We start from the raw sequence: 15,341 nt of genomic DNA, 5'->3' as shown, positions 1-15,341 counted from the left end.
TTTATCTTTCAAGCATTCACATAACAAATTTCATTTATATATATATATATATATATATACATTTATAGTGGTACAACTCAGTCAATTATTATTTCATATAACTTAGTATATATTGTGATGACAAAGAACATGCATTACGACAAAGTGGATCTTTCTCTTGTAGTTGGCTCTAGCTTTCGTCCTGAAATTTTATTTGTTCATTGTCACGGTATAGTTTCGAACTTCATCAAAGTGGCATCAACAAAATTGTAGATTAAAAAAAAAAAAAGAGGTTTTGTTTTATCCATTGCCTATTGTTTCCACCTGATAGCAGAAATGTGTAATTCATCATCAACTAGAACATAAATGTACTGTATTTATTCATTTTTTACAATATAAATTCATATGGCTGAAACTTTGTTCTCGTTTTCGTCTCTTAAACTCAGTTTGAGAGGTCGTTGGTGTACTTCAGATAGTGTAGAGTTTAATATTTCTAGAACTCATATACGTGAAATGACTTATGTTCATGATGAAATTGCTGATCATATATAGAGAGCTAGTCGACGATAGTGAGATTGAGTAAAGACATTATTAGTTGATTGTTATGACCCATTTCATACTTTATTTTAAGTTTGGACAATTATAAGTTCATACATTTTTATTTTATTATGTAGACTTTATTGATTTTGTGTTATCTCTTGGATATATATTAAGTTTTGAAATTTGATATTACTTGGATATTAATTAATATGATATTTTTTTACTATAATTTTCTTATTTTTTATTTTAAATAATAAATAGTGGTCACAAAAAATATTTTTATTTTTTAGTTTAGAAAATAAAAATAAAAAATAAACATTTAAAAAAAATATTTACCAAACATATTTTTTATTTTTTATTTTATACAAAAAATAAAAATAAAAGTTACTAAATACATTTTTATTTTTATTTTTTAAAAAACGAAAAACAAAAATAGTTACCAAATACATTTTTATTTTATAAAAATCAAAAAACATAAAACAAAAATATATATTTATTTTTTAGTTAAAAAAATTTTAAAACAAATTTTACCAAAGGGGGTGCTCAGATATATTTTTATGTTTTTGTTTTTTCAAATATAAAAATAAAAATACTTTATTTTATTTTTTAAATTATCAAAAATAAAAATATGTTTAGCAATAGTACTGATTTTTATAAACGACTAAGCTAAAATATAAAAAATTGGTTATGCTTTACCACCATAACCTCCGGCAACCAGCAAACACCACCATAACCTCCGACAACAGCGAACCACCACCATAACCTCCAGCAACTAGCGAATCACCACTGAGGAGCACAACAACGAAGAGCATCGACACCCTTCCACGGAGTTCTGAGTCACCAACGTTATTCGACGAAGTTCTGAATCATCGGTCACATGCGCACTTATTTTCTCTCATGGCCCAAAGAAAGACAAATTGGTGTGAACTGACGGAAAAAGAGGAAAAATCTGTTTGAAATTTTTTTGAAAGTAAGAAAAAATTGTTATCAAAATTTAAACAAACAAAAAATAAAGGGCCCATTTGGTAAAATTTTAAATTTTGGTTTGTTAGCAAACATTATTTTTTGTGGAAATTAGATCCTGTACTCATTTTAAATGATCCACTTTAATTTTTACCCACTATTTTTAACTTTTATTTTAATACCCAAATTTTCAATTGATGTACCCATTATACCCCTTCAATTACATGTTTTTTTTCTCCTTAAACACATTACAATTAGAATGTATTTCTAATTTAACTATAATATGACACATATAATACACATTACAACAACACTTAGAATCATGTGCTCAAATAAGGGTAATTTGGGAAATCTCATGATAATAATGGGTAAAGTTCAACTAAATATATTTAGTGTCTAATTTTAGTTAACTACTCATAAAAATGGGTAGTTCTCAATTTTTCCCTTATTTTTTACCAAATGGGCCCATTATTTTTTATTTTATTTTTTACTTTCAAAATAAAAAATAATGGACCTATTTGATAAAAATAACAGTGAAATTTTTTTATTTTATTTTCAAATTTTGATTTGATAGTTACCGAACGGCCCAAAGTAATTTCCACTATTTTTTTCAAGAGGCATGGTGCAAAATGACCCTTAATGTTGTGTGAAAGTAAGTAAATGTCCATGTTTTTAATTTTGTAGTAAAATAGTCTAATCATCTATTTAATATCACATATTACCAAATACACCATTTAACAAATTACTATTTTATTCTAAATATTTTAATATTATGGTATATGTATATTAATTTTGTTTAATTAGTTTTTATTTTAAAGTTATTTTGATTTTTTTTCGTTTTTTATGGGTTGTTGAATGATATACCATACCACAAAATATATATACTGAGTTGAAAAATAATATACCATCAAAACTTACAAAATTATTACTAAAAAATGTATATACTATGCTAACAAAGTTATATACCACCATTAAAATGTATATACCATGATACAAAATTATATACTACCACTATGTATAATAAAATAGAAATTAAATATCACAACAACAAAAAATTATATACCATACCACAAAAAACATATACACTAATTGGAAAATAATATACCAACAACCTATAAAAAACTTAAAAAATCAATATAACTTTAAAATAAAAACTAATTAAACAAAACTAATATACATATACCACTATATTAAAGTCATACAGTCCTAAACAAATAAATAAATTATAAAAAAGAGCAATTTAGGTATTCAATAATGTAAAATGGTCATTTATCTACAATTTTAAAAATGAGGACATTAACTTCTTGATGACTTTATTTTGGGCTATTTCCTATAATTTGTCTTTTTTTCAATGAATAAATTTCATTCCTGCAAAACCAAAAAAAACCTGGAAACCCAAAAAATGGGTATAGGATAACGTTAATAGAGCCCTATGATGATGGGCTTTTTCATTTACTCAGTAAAGCCCAAGCACAACAAAAGTCTTGAGTGAGTCGGATCGGGTTTCGAACCGGCATAGCCCCACCCACCCACCCAAGACGAGGTTTTATTCACGTCGTTGTTTCCTTCTTCTTTCTTCTTCCTCTTTCCAATTTTCTCTTTCAGGCAATCTGGGGCTACAGGGTGAGTAAGAAGTGACCCACTGCCTTAAAACCCTAGCCTTCTTTAATACTGTTACAGAGTTTCGACTTTCGAACTGGGTGAGTAACTGAGAAGAAGAGGAAGAGGAGTATGCCAGGGCCCACGCTGGAGATGGAACCGGTGGAGCCGCAATCCCTTAAGAAACTCAGTTTCAAGTCGCTCAAGCGAGCCCTTGACCTTTTTTCCCCAGTCCAAGGTCGTATAGCTCCCCCAGATCTCGAAAGGTATAAACTCTAGATTTTTCCTTAATTCTTTGTTTTCTCCTGTCCTCTTTTTTACTTGTTTCCATTTAATTTTGATTCCATGGAAGTTTCAACTTAGGATTTTTCTCAGTTGGTTAGGAAACTTCAAAAGTGAGACTAATGTGGGGTTTTTTTTTTACAGTAAAAAGATACGTATCAATCACAAGGTTAGTCAATTCAATTCGCTTGCTATGTCTCAAATGTTTTTTTTTCTTCTTCTTCTTCTTCTTCTTTAAATTTACATTAGAGTGAGTGGCTATGGCTGTACTGGTTTTGCTAAAACACTTGAATTTACCCCTTTAGATAAATATCGAGTATGGAGGAACCAAAAATACGAGTAGCCAACCCAATCGCCAGGAGGGTCGTCCTCAACCTACAGTTCCTTCCAATGTGCTTGCACTTCCAGGTAGGTACAGTTTATTTTGTTCCAGTTCGGGCGCATACAGCCAATTCACATAGTGGCGCAAGCAGTATTAGCTCTAGTTGTCAGTTATATATGAAATTTACTTGTTTCCTGTTCTAGGTTAAGATTATCAATCAGACTTCATATTCTTGTTAGTTATAACAAGTTTTTTAGAATCATAATAGTATTTTAGTGATTTTTTAGTGTTCCAAAAAAAACACAATTTGCTGCAAGGCTGCACAATGATATTTGATGGTACAAGTTCTGTATGAAACTATTTTTATATTAGACAATTTGACATGTTCAAGTCTCTAATTGGATGTAGTTTTTGAGATTGTGCAGGTCCTGAGGGCTCTAGTGATTCACAAAGAGGGGGGTCTCAAAATGCTTTGGTTGTTGGCCCGTCTGTACCTAGAACACCGTAAGTACATTCTCCACTGTTTTGTTTTATTCCGGAAAATCTAGAGAGCAGTGGGTGTTTTATTATTTTCATTATTTAGGCATGTTTTGCCTGTACAGAAAATTAGCATATTGATGTATAATTTTAGGATAAGCATATTGATGTATAAATTTGGGATAAGTAAGGAAATTTAATCTACCTAGAATTATAGTTAGGTAACAATCCTGTTGTGTCCAGAATTCTATTTGCTTATTTCTGTTATAAACAAATCAGTTTCTTTTCATATATTTATTGAAGAAAGTGACACTTGAAACTTACACCCAATGTTTGCACACAATAACGTGACATAATTGAGATATTACAACATATTTGAAGGGTTATTCTGCCGTGTTTACACTAAACTTCACCTTTTGTCCGCTCTTCTTCTACCTCATATAGTCATATTTGCTCCAAGCTTTACTGGCTTTTATTGCGCCTCTTGCCTTTTGTTTTGTTTTACTGCATCAGAAGTTTAGGATCCTAATATTTGGTGTTTAGTTTTATCTTTTTAATATCCCAGTGATCTGTCAAACTCCCTTTTAGAATTCATGCTAATCTGAGTATTAATTTACATATTTTGTCTTGATATAGTTCTAATACTCAATATAGTTATGAAAAAAAGTACATCCTACTCATATTGCATCCAAGACCTTCCCCTTTGGATAATGTATAAGGAACAGACTGTTGGTGAATATGTCAGTTTAGTACAAGCTTATGGCATGTATTGATCCTGCTATGTAGATTGCTAAAAAGGTCTTTTCCAAGCCATGAAAACTTCGTGCATCTATGTTTTTGTTTTCTTCCTTTCAGGAATGATACAGGAGTTTCAGGCAGGAGCACTGACATCATATCAACTTCAGGGTTGCCTGAAAGGTTTTTGCTTTATTCTTCTCTAAATCATATCATGTCTTTTATGAAGTGCTAAAGTATTATTTAGAATGTCATTTTGTTACATGCTCTCTCCCTCTCTCCAATTAAAGCTGTTATTATTATTATTTGTTACAGGAATTTTTCGACTTCTGCTTTAATGGAGAGAATTCCTAGCAGATGGCCTCGTCCTGTATGGCGTGCTCCTTGGAAGAACTACAGGGTAAGAATCACAATATTACATAATGTGGTAGCAAAGCTTTGTTTTGTTATAATTTGTTTGTTTCTGTTATCAGTCAGAACAGATGCATGTACATATATTTTAGGTTCCTTTTGGGTCTTCTACTCTGAGAGCATTTAATGATTAATTAAGGAGTGTGTAATGACATGATGAGTATTTTTTTTAATTGTTACTTTATCACTCTGATAATACATAGTCCTGCATTGTTATTCTGTATTATATTATTAATATTATTGTCTTTTTTCCCCTACTGGACTGAGACTTCGAAATTAATGAATTTCTAGTCCTAGTTTGAAGGATTATGTATGTCTATTGGTATCATTAAAAAATATACGTACTTTTTTTTTTGGCTGGGTAAATATGCTTACTTAAGTGGACTTCTTGTTCATTGTCAACTAAATTGTGCAGGTGATTAGCGGCCACTTAGGATGGGTGAGATCTGTCGCATTTGATCCTAGTAATACATGGTTTTGTACTGGCTCTGCTGACCGAACAATCAAGGTATTAAACCTTAAGATTCAACTATATGATTTGGTTTTGGTGACATTATGTTGAATAGATTGTGTGATGATTTTTGGGCTTTGTGGATTTACCTTGCATTTTTTGTCTACTGGTTTGAAATGTTTTGGTCTTTATATTGTTTCTATGTTTTTATAGTTACTAGATTTTTTGAATTTGCTTACATTAGTAACTACTATTTCTTGTCATTTCATGTTTTCTTGGTTGATGATGTTTAAGATGAGCCCTATCAGTGGTCTTATGTCATCATTTTCATGCTTTTGGATACATTTTGGAATTTTAGTTGAAAGATTAATATGCTTAGTAATTTATCAAAACCTTTATCTACCGATCTTGTTCATGAGTTGATGATTCTGTGGAATACTTTTGTGAAACTAAACATGTGTATGTGTCTTCTCTCTCTTTCTCTCCCCCCCCCCCCCCCCACACACACACTCACACAAGGAGGCAAGGGCAGGCACATGTATGTGAATTTGCACAAGCTTATACAATTTGAAATCCCTACTACTTTTTTGCAATTTATCTAGGAGGTGCTAATTTGTTCTTCTGATTCTTGGTTTATCAGATATGGGATGTAGGAAGTGGAAAGCTAAAGCTTACACTGACAGGACATATTGAACAAGTACGAGGTTAGTTCTTTATAATTTATCACTGGTGGTATGGACTGCTATTGTTTATTATGCCATGGAGAACTAAATCAGAGCCTAACAACTGCATGTTCAGATGGAGAACAAGTACTAAAAAAAAGACTAATGATTGCACTTAATACTTAACTTATGTATGAATTATCTGATGACTTATTATTTTTTGCCCTTTAGGCCTTGCTGTTAGCAGCAAACATACATATATGTTTTCTGCTGGTGATGACAAACAAGTAAAATGCTGGGACCTTGAACAGAACAAGGTGAGCACCAACTCTTCGAGAGATGTAATTTGTGTATGTTTTGTTACTAAGTTTGCTATGTACCACAATTTTTCTGCTTAGGTTATTCGATCGTATCATGGGCATCTAAGTGGTGTATACTGCTTGGCTCTTCATCCCACCATTGACATTCTCCTTACTGGGGGACGTGATTCTGTCTGCCGAGTATGTGAATTTTTTTTACCATAACTAAAGTTACTTTTACAGAGATTATACCAGATTTTTTTTACATTTACTAGTGACTACTATAGCTATTTCTGTATGTTGGATTAGAGTGCGTGCATAATAATTCAGTGACTATTTTCAGGTCTGGGATATTCGTAGCAAGATGCAAATTTATGCACTCTCTGGGCATGACAACACAGTGTGCTCAGTTTTCACTCGGCCAACAGTAAGTATATATTCATTATTTATTCTGTTTGGTTTTTCTTTAAATTTATTTTACAATTTACCTATTTGTTTTGTGATCTCAAGAAAATAGGGTAATTCATATCGAGTCTGTTCTGGATTGCTTTTCTGTTTGTAAATACATTTTTTAGGTTTTGAGACGGGTTGATTAGATAGAGCTGTCTTTGTTATTTACGAAAATGAAAATTATAATGTTGTCCCTCTTTGGGGGTTTCATTGTATCTTTGTCCATATTGCTCTATATGTGTTATTCTCAACTTTTTTATCTCATTCTCCAGGATCCTCAAGTTGTAACGGGGTCTCATGACTCAACGATTAAGTTCTGGGACCTTAGAAATGGTAATTTGTGTTTTAAAACTAGAACATAATAGTTTTCAATACATACATACATACATTTCCTTTCATAACATTTTATTTATTTCTTTGCAGGAAAAACCATGTCGACCCTCACTCACCACAAGAAGTCGGTCCGTGCAATGGCACAGCATCCTAAAGAGTAGGTGTCTAATTTTGTCGTGACTGTCTTTTTAAAATATACAGTAGAATAAAGCTGGTGTAGTTTTCATACGGAAGGTTTTGGTTTCACTTTTCCTTTACTTCTTTCAGGAATTGTTTTGCTTCTGCATCGGCCGACAACATTAAGAAATTCAGCCTTCCAAGAGGGGAATTTTTACACAACATGCTGTGAGTAACTTGACCACCATTTATTCCTTATTTACTTGGAAGGGGTTGCTAAATTTAGAATCTTAGATGCACAATGTCAAGCTTTCCCCTGTATTATCTCATCTTCTGTTGGTCCGATATTTGTGCATATGTAATTTTGTAATTGTTCTTACCTATTTTGTTTTTCAAGCAATTTTTTTTTCTTTTCCCTTCTAATGTGGCAACATGACTGTAATTTGTTGAGCAGCTCCCAGCAAAAGACCATAATTAACGCAATGGCAGTCAATGAGGATGGTGTCATGGCTACAGGAGGTAAGGATTAATCTCAACTGGGTATTTTGTTTAATCCGTATTATGGTCGGAAGAGTTATTTGGTATACAAAATGGTACAATTTTCTGACTTCTTGACGCCAAATTTTTTTACCAAAGGTGACAACGGAAGTTTGTGGTTCTGGGATTGGAAGAGTGGTCACAATTTCCAGCAAGCCCAAACAATTGTACAGCCTGGTAAATGTTTAAACTATTATTTTAACTTCATTGTGGGGGTTTGAATGAATATTGTTGAGAATACTGAACCTTAACGAATATGTTACTACAGGGTCATTGGATAGTGAAGCTGGTATATATGCTGCTCAATACGATCTTACTGGTACAAGGCTTATTACTTGTGAAGCTGACAAGACAATAAAAATGTGGAAAGAAGACGAAAATGCCACCCCAGAAACTCATCCACTCAACTTCAAGCCCCCGAAAGATCTCCGGCGATTCTAGGGTTTTGCCCATCTGTTCTGTGGTTTTCTTTTCGGAATGTTTTGTACTTGTAGCTATAGCTGCCAGTTGTTAGTTCGAAAAGAATATTAGTTTTGTTGATTTCTGCTAATGAATGACAAACAAGATTAATTATCATTAATGAAAAAAAAAAGGATAGGGGGGATGGTAACATATGGTCTCACATGGGTTAAAGAGACTTGGTCGAGCAATGTGCATGCTCTACTTCCAATGCTACATAGTGTAGTGAAACCTACTCCCACCAAAAATGGTACAGTTGCCTCCCTTTTTAACTTGATATAATATGATAGTTTTGTGTTAATAACATTTTTTTCTGGTTTCTTTTACACAATTAGAACAAGACTAGAGTATAAAGTGTAGAAGTGTTACTAGCAATTCTCAATATAATATTCAATAGTACAATCTTTTTATTTATTTGTTTTTTGTTTTGGCATCATTTTGTGTAAATGCACTATTTATCTATTTTATACTTTAAAAATATTATAAATTACCAATAAAATTAATATGGGAAATAATATAATGAGATGTAGTGCAAAAGAGAGCTTCCTTTTCACTCTTTACAATTCAGAGGATGTCACGACTCATTTTAAGAAAATATTTTGATTTCTTACCAGGCAAATTTTTCTGTATATTCAACCAATATTAATTTTGTGGTTTTATTTGTGAGAAAATTACATTTACCCAACACATTCCTATCTTATGTGTGGCAACTTTTCAAATATTGTTACTACATTTGGCCGAACAACAGCTATTATGCGGTCATTTTGATGTGAAGAAAGATGATACCTTTCCCTGTTTTTAGTTGCCCAGATAGACAAGTACGAGTCCTTGCCATTCCCATATAGTATTGTAACTTTTTGTTTATTTCATTTCGAATAAATTTTTAAAACCAAATCTTAATTTATTTGTTATTACTTATTTTTTTTTTATAAAAAATGTTAACAAATATATTAAAACAAGATAATATATCTGCACTGCACAAAGTGCGACTGCTAACTATGTTTAGAATATAATGTCGATTATTCGAAATAATTAAATTATTGGTTATAAATAGATTAATAATAAAAGTTAAAATAATATAAAAGAAATAACTATAAATTAGAAAATGTAGAATGCATATAGATTTTAATAATAATAAGTGATATTTGTCGTTTATAAGGTCCAAATTTAATTAAAATGAAAGAGAAGACGTGGCAGGAAATGAGAGCGGTTATATAGCCATATTTCATGCATCAAACTCCTCACTTTTCTACGCACAACACAACACAACTCTCTCTCTATCTCTCTCTTCACTTCTTCTTTCTATTAACTCAACCAATCATAAAATAAAATCCTCCTCTTCTTCTCTTCCAATTTTCTGGAGAATTTTTCTAATTCCAATTAAAACTGGAGATAGAAAATGAATTCTGAGCTTATTCACCGGAGCAACAACACTAATAATCCAGCTCAACATCAAGAAAACCAATCAGGCCAAGTACAAGATCAAGTACACTCACCAAGATCAACGACTACGACTCGCTTCTCCTTTCGAGATCAACGACTCGTCTTCGTTTTAATTGGCATCGCCATCGCTACCTTGTTCTTCAACACTTTTCCTCTGTTACAACATCATCATCAACACCAACAACAACAACGTTGGTCTGACCCGGTTATTGAGTCCGGGTCGGACCTCCCGACTCGGAGGGTGCTCTACCAGACGAGTACCGGTGCTACTGCTAAACGAGATGGGTTTGCGCCATTGAAAGTGAGCGGGAAAGTTCCTTTGGGATTGAAACGGAAGAGCCTCAGAATCGTCGTGACTGGCGGAGCCGGGTTCGTTGGGAGCCACCTCGTGGACCGTCTGATCGCTAGGGGTGATAGCGTCATCGTCGTTGATAATTTCTTTACGGGTCGTAAGGAGAATTTGGTTCATCAATTTGGTAACCCAAGGTTTGAGCTCATTCGACACGACGTCGTTGAGCCTATATTGCTCGAAGTCGATCAGATCTACCATTTGGCTTGCCCGGCCTCTCCGGTTCATTACAAGTTTAATCCAGTCAAGACCATCATATCCTTTCTATCTTTATTATCCATCTGTTTGTTTCACGAGAAAATTTGTATGATTCCAGAATTATCTTTGGTTTTTTCGGACCCACCTTTTTTTTTTAATTTTAAGCTCACGTTTTTCATGATTGCAGAACCCATTATTTTTATTTTCATAGCTTCTATACATAAAGTTTCCCATTTCCCATATATATTTTGTTCGAGTATTTGGGTTGGGACCTTGACTCGTAGCTTTGGGTGGGGTCTACAAGACCAATGTGGTGGGGACACTGAACATGCTGGGACTTGCGAAGAGGGTTGGGGCCCGCTTCTTGTTAACCAGCACCAGTGAAGTGTATGGTGACCCTTTGCAGCACCCTCAGGTCGAGTCCTATTGGGGCAATGTTAACCCCATCGGTCAGTCTCTCTCGCTAGCTCTTCTTTAACTACTGTAGTTTAGTTCTGCTACTTCTGACTGAGTTTGCTTTCACTCTAACGTTATAAAGCTTAAAACCCTTGCATGGAAACTATATATATTACTATATTAGTGTATGTGTATGACCTTTTCTCTTACTGTTACTTGTTATGACATAGCATCATTTCTGTCGTGTAAGCGCGCGTCTGACCCATTATAGTTTTTTATTGGGATATTATATATATTTCTTTATAGTAAGCTGTTAAAACTCACACCCCTTTTCGTTAGAGGTTGATATATACATATTTCTTGTTATGCATATATGTGTGTGGCTTTAGGTGTGAGGAGCTGTTATGATGAGGGAAAACGAACAGCAGAGACCTTGAGCATGGACTATCATAGAGGCCTTGGAATTGAGGTGCCAATTTTTATACCTCGATTTTTATAGTTATCAATGTTTTTTTTTACTGTGATAATAGTCATATGTAACAATATCATGGAGTTGATTAACTTGAGTACTGTGTTTTTGGATTAAATAACGCAGGTGAGAATTGCTAGAATTTTTAACACTTACGGACCACGTATGTGCATCGACGATGGTCGTGTTGTCAGCAATTTTGTAGCTCAGGTTATTATTATAAGCTTTCCTAGCTCTGTTGACTATCTATATATAAAATTATTTTAGTTTCGTCGATTTTGTTTGTCTATGTATTCATATATGATAATAAGGTTATTCTCTTGGTTAAATTTCACTAAATTTTAACAAATGTAAGTTTTTATATATTTTATGTAGGCATTGAGAAAAGAGCCATTGACAGTTTATGGTGATGGGAAGCAAACAAGGAGTTTCCAATACGTTTCTGACCTGGTAATAAAGAAAAATATTATATGTTTTCTAAGTTGTTCTCTTTTCAATTATATATTTTGATCTAATCTAAACGCATGCATATAGGCTCAAGATTGCCTGCTTGTGATATGAATATGTCAAATATATAGCTATAATATTCATGATAGGGATATAGAGTAATTAAAGTTCACAAATAATCTTTGGACACAGAACTGTTTTTTTGGTTAAGTATACGTACCGACTTTTGATTAGTTAACCTACCTAACCAATTTGACATGTCTTTTTAGACGAAGAAGCTATTGGACCAGTAATGCGTGATAAATATTATTCATATTAATGAACTTTATAGTTTGTGGAAATATATAATTTGTGGACATGTGGAAACTGTACTTTTATAGCCCAAATAAGCTTCCAAAATGCTCAGTGCTTGAGAAATTAACACATGTGATAAGAAAATTCGTGCTTTTAAATTGATACTTATAACGATATGGTTGACTTTCAAAGTCATTCGTGATTGTACTTCATACGATCTTTAAATGTTTTATTTTATTTTTTCTTGTTGGTGAAGAATAGGATAAAAAAATGGTTGCTAGTTGGGATAGTAGAAAAGTAATAAAACATTTTCTAATTGTACATATATAGTGATCGAAGATTGTCAGTTTGAAATAGTCTCTGTGCATTACGGGGGTCCTAAATCAAATATATATATATATATATATCTTCTTTGACGAATCTCTGTGGATTTGTCAACGAAGAACGGCCAGATGCCTTTTAATCTCACATAATGGAGGCATATGTGTTTTCAAATCCTGCAATAATTTTCTTGAGAAACATCATTTTCATTTAGTATGATAAGCGCTTCTCATTTAAAGTGCTTACGCATAAATGGTTGAAACAATAGTAATGTGCTATACTCTTCATATGGTCCTGACTCCTGACAATTGTTGATCATATTGAAAAAAAAAAAAATTAATTGGACGATAAGGACGTATAGCATTTTTTGTTGTTATTGTTGTAGCTGCTAGAGCCTCTAGATGTCTAGTCCAAACAAAACACGTAAAAGTGACAGTGTTTTATGTGGAAAATAAAAAAACTAATACAGGTGGAAGGTCTGATGCGGCTGATGGAGGGTGAACATGTTGGCCCCTTCAATCTTGGCAACCCTGGTGAATTCACCATGCTCGAGCTCGCTCAGGTAACTTGTCATACGCATACATATATATATATAGTTTGAAAAAGAATAATTAGTATGAGTTTAAAGATTGTTTGGACTATAAATGTTTTGTTTGTAGGTTGTGCAAGAAGTAATAGACCCAAATGCAAAGATAGAGTTTAAGCCAAACACAGAGGATGACCCCCATAAGAGGAGGCCAGACATTTCAAAGGCCAAGGAGTTACTTGGGTGGGAGCCTGTTGTGTCCCTCCGCAAAGGACTTCCTCTAATGGTTTCTGATTTCAGGCAACGTATTTTTGGTGACCAAAAGGACACTGAGGCTGCTTCTTCAGCATAGTTTGGAGTACATGTTAAGTTAAGAGACAACTAATTGAAGAAAGAAATAAAATGATATGATAATAAGAAAAAGAAAAAGAAAATGAAAAATATCCCCATTTTGATAACCTATTTTTCTGCTGATCTTTATGTTTACCTTCTATGGGAATAAATTTGATTTTACAACTGCTTGAAATAATCCCTTTTGAGTATACATTTTTTTTCCTTAATTTGACAAAGTATAATGTAACGGTTTTCATTCCTTGAGTGTTGACTAAAATATAATGTTAATATCCAATTATCAATTTAGATTGCAAACTATTAAGACTTTTGGTATCATTGCACTTTTCAATTCATCAATCAATAAGTTATATAATTTTATTGATAGATATAAAATTTCTTTGTGCGATGTCTTTATTTTTTAAATAAACGTAATTGATTAAAAAAATTATGATATGTAATTGTGTGTAATATTTTGATGGGAATTTTTTAAAAATATGACTTTTATAGCCTCAATGTACATAAATATGATAATTATACTTTTTTTTAATTTGTATAGAAAAATTTATTTAAAAAATAAATAAATTATGAAAAACACAATTAGTAGCTAATTAAAATATAGAAATGCCACATTTTTTATCATAGTTATGTTTTATTTGATTTTGAAAGTAATTTTATTTTATTTTTTTAATTTTATATTTTTTTATTATTTTTTCTTTCTTTTTTTCCTTATTTATTTTTTTCTTCCATCTTTTCCCTTTTTTTTTTTCTATTCATATTTTTTTTTCTTCTTCTTATTTTTATTCATTTATCTATTTTTTTTCTTTCATTTGTATTGTTTTATTTATTTTTTCAGTTTTCTTTCTTTTTTTTCTTCATTATTGTATTTGTTATTTTCTCCTTCCATTTTTTTCTTCTTCCATTTTTTTTTCTTCATTTTTTCAACAAATTTTTTCTTTTATATTTTTTCTTTTCATTTTTCCATTATTTTTCTTCTTCTTCTTTTCATTTTTATTCATTCATCTATTTTTTTTCATTCATCATTTCTTTTGTTTTGTTTTTTTTTCATAAGTTTTTAGTTTTATTTCCTAAGTTTTTTTCCTTCTTTTTTCTTCATTTTTTGTACTTATTCTTTTCTCATTCTATTTTCTTATTTTCACACATATTTTAACATTACATAATTATTTTACTATTTTTTTATTTATTATCTTTTATTATTATAATTTTTTTTATAATTTTTTCCACTATATATAATAAAATTCAAATAAATTTTTCTCAGCATTTTCTTTTTACTGTAACCCTCATAGGAACACCAAAATTTGAAAAAAAAAAACTAATAATAATATGAAAACGTGAATGGGTAACCCATTACCCTGATGAGAACATTCAAATCTAGAAAAAAAAATATATGAAGAAGATGCGAGAGAAGGGAAGGGGGGTGGATCTGATTTTTTTTTCTATCTTCAGATTTGTGGTTACTAGTTACCTTCCCGTTCTTTATGTGTATATTTCTGGGGATAATTGGTTACCTTCACATTCTTTGTGTGTATATTTCTGGGAGTAACTGTTACCTTCACGTTCTGATGTGTGTGTATATTTCTGGTTACTTTATGGTAACTGGTTACCTATGTTACTAAAATCATAGTTACTTCTTCTTCTTTTTTTAATGAAGTGTTCTTCCTCTTTTTCCTTCAAATTTGATGTTTATTTTTCTATTTAACATGAGTAATCTGTCACCGCTCTTATGGTAACTGGCTACCCCTCTTATGGCAGAAAGTTACTCCTCCCAGGATAACTAGTTACCCCTCCTAGTACATGTTATTTAACCTAGTTCTAGGATTTTTTTACATAACTGTCAAAGATCAATCAAGTAATTGGTTACATTACCTAGGATTTGGAAAAAGAAACGTACAATCTAAAAAAAAAGAAAAAAATGTTGATAATAAATCAAA

General features: G+C 31.8%; 2 protein-coding genes across 2 annotated transcripts; both read left to right on the top strand.

Annotated features, from left to right (window-relative positions):
• Positions 1-3,059: 3,059 nt before the first annotated feature.
• LOC133819487 (protein pleiotropic regulatory locus 1) lies at positions 3,060-9,030 on the top strand. The gene is made up of 17 exons (XM_062252751.1): positions 3,060-3,347; positions 3,508-3,532; positions 3,669-3,771; positions 4,111-4,189; positions 5,018-5,080; positions 5,213-5,297; positions 5,724-5,816; positions 6,400-6,463; positions 6,653-6,738; positions 6,820-6,921; positions 7,064-7,147; positions 7,443-7,503; positions 7,594-7,660; positions 7,771-7,848; positions 8,075-8,139; positions 8,257-8,334; positions 8,426-9,030. The coding sequence occupies exons 1-17, from the start codon at positions 3,214-3,216 to the stop codon at positions 8,596-8,598; spliced, it is 1,440 nt and encodes a 479-aa protein (XP_062108735.1). The 5' UTR covers positions 3,060-3,213; the 3' UTR covers positions 8,599-9,030.
• An 824-nt stretch (positions 9,031-9,854) lies between these two features.
• Positions 9,855-13,726, top strand: LOC133819486 (UDP-glucuronic acid decarboxylase 2-like). Its single transcript, XM_062252750.1, has 7 exons — positions 9,855-10,664; positions 10,909-11,055; positions 11,392-11,471; positions 11,598-11,681; positions 11,847-11,921; positions 13,003-13,095; positions 13,193-13,726. Exons 1-7 carry the CDS (start codon positions 10,016-10,018, stop codon positions 13,409-13,411), a joined length of 1,347 nt encoding a protein of 448 aa, XP_062108734.1. The 5' UTR covers positions 9,855-10,015; the 3' UTR covers positions 13,412-13,726.
• The last annotated feature ends 1,615 nt before the right edge of the window (positions 13,727-15,341 follow it).

Source organism: Humulus lupulus, chromosome 2, assembly GCF_963169125.1.
Source record: "Humulus lupulus chromosome 2, drHumLupu1.1, whole genome shotgun sequence".
Taxonomy (NCBI): domain Eukaryota; kingdom Viridiplantae; phylum Streptophyta; class Magnoliopsida; order Rosales; family Cannabaceae; genus Humulus; species Humulus lupulus.
Note: the sequence above shows the minus strand (reverse complement) of the source record. Positions and strands in the feature narration are given on the sequence as shown.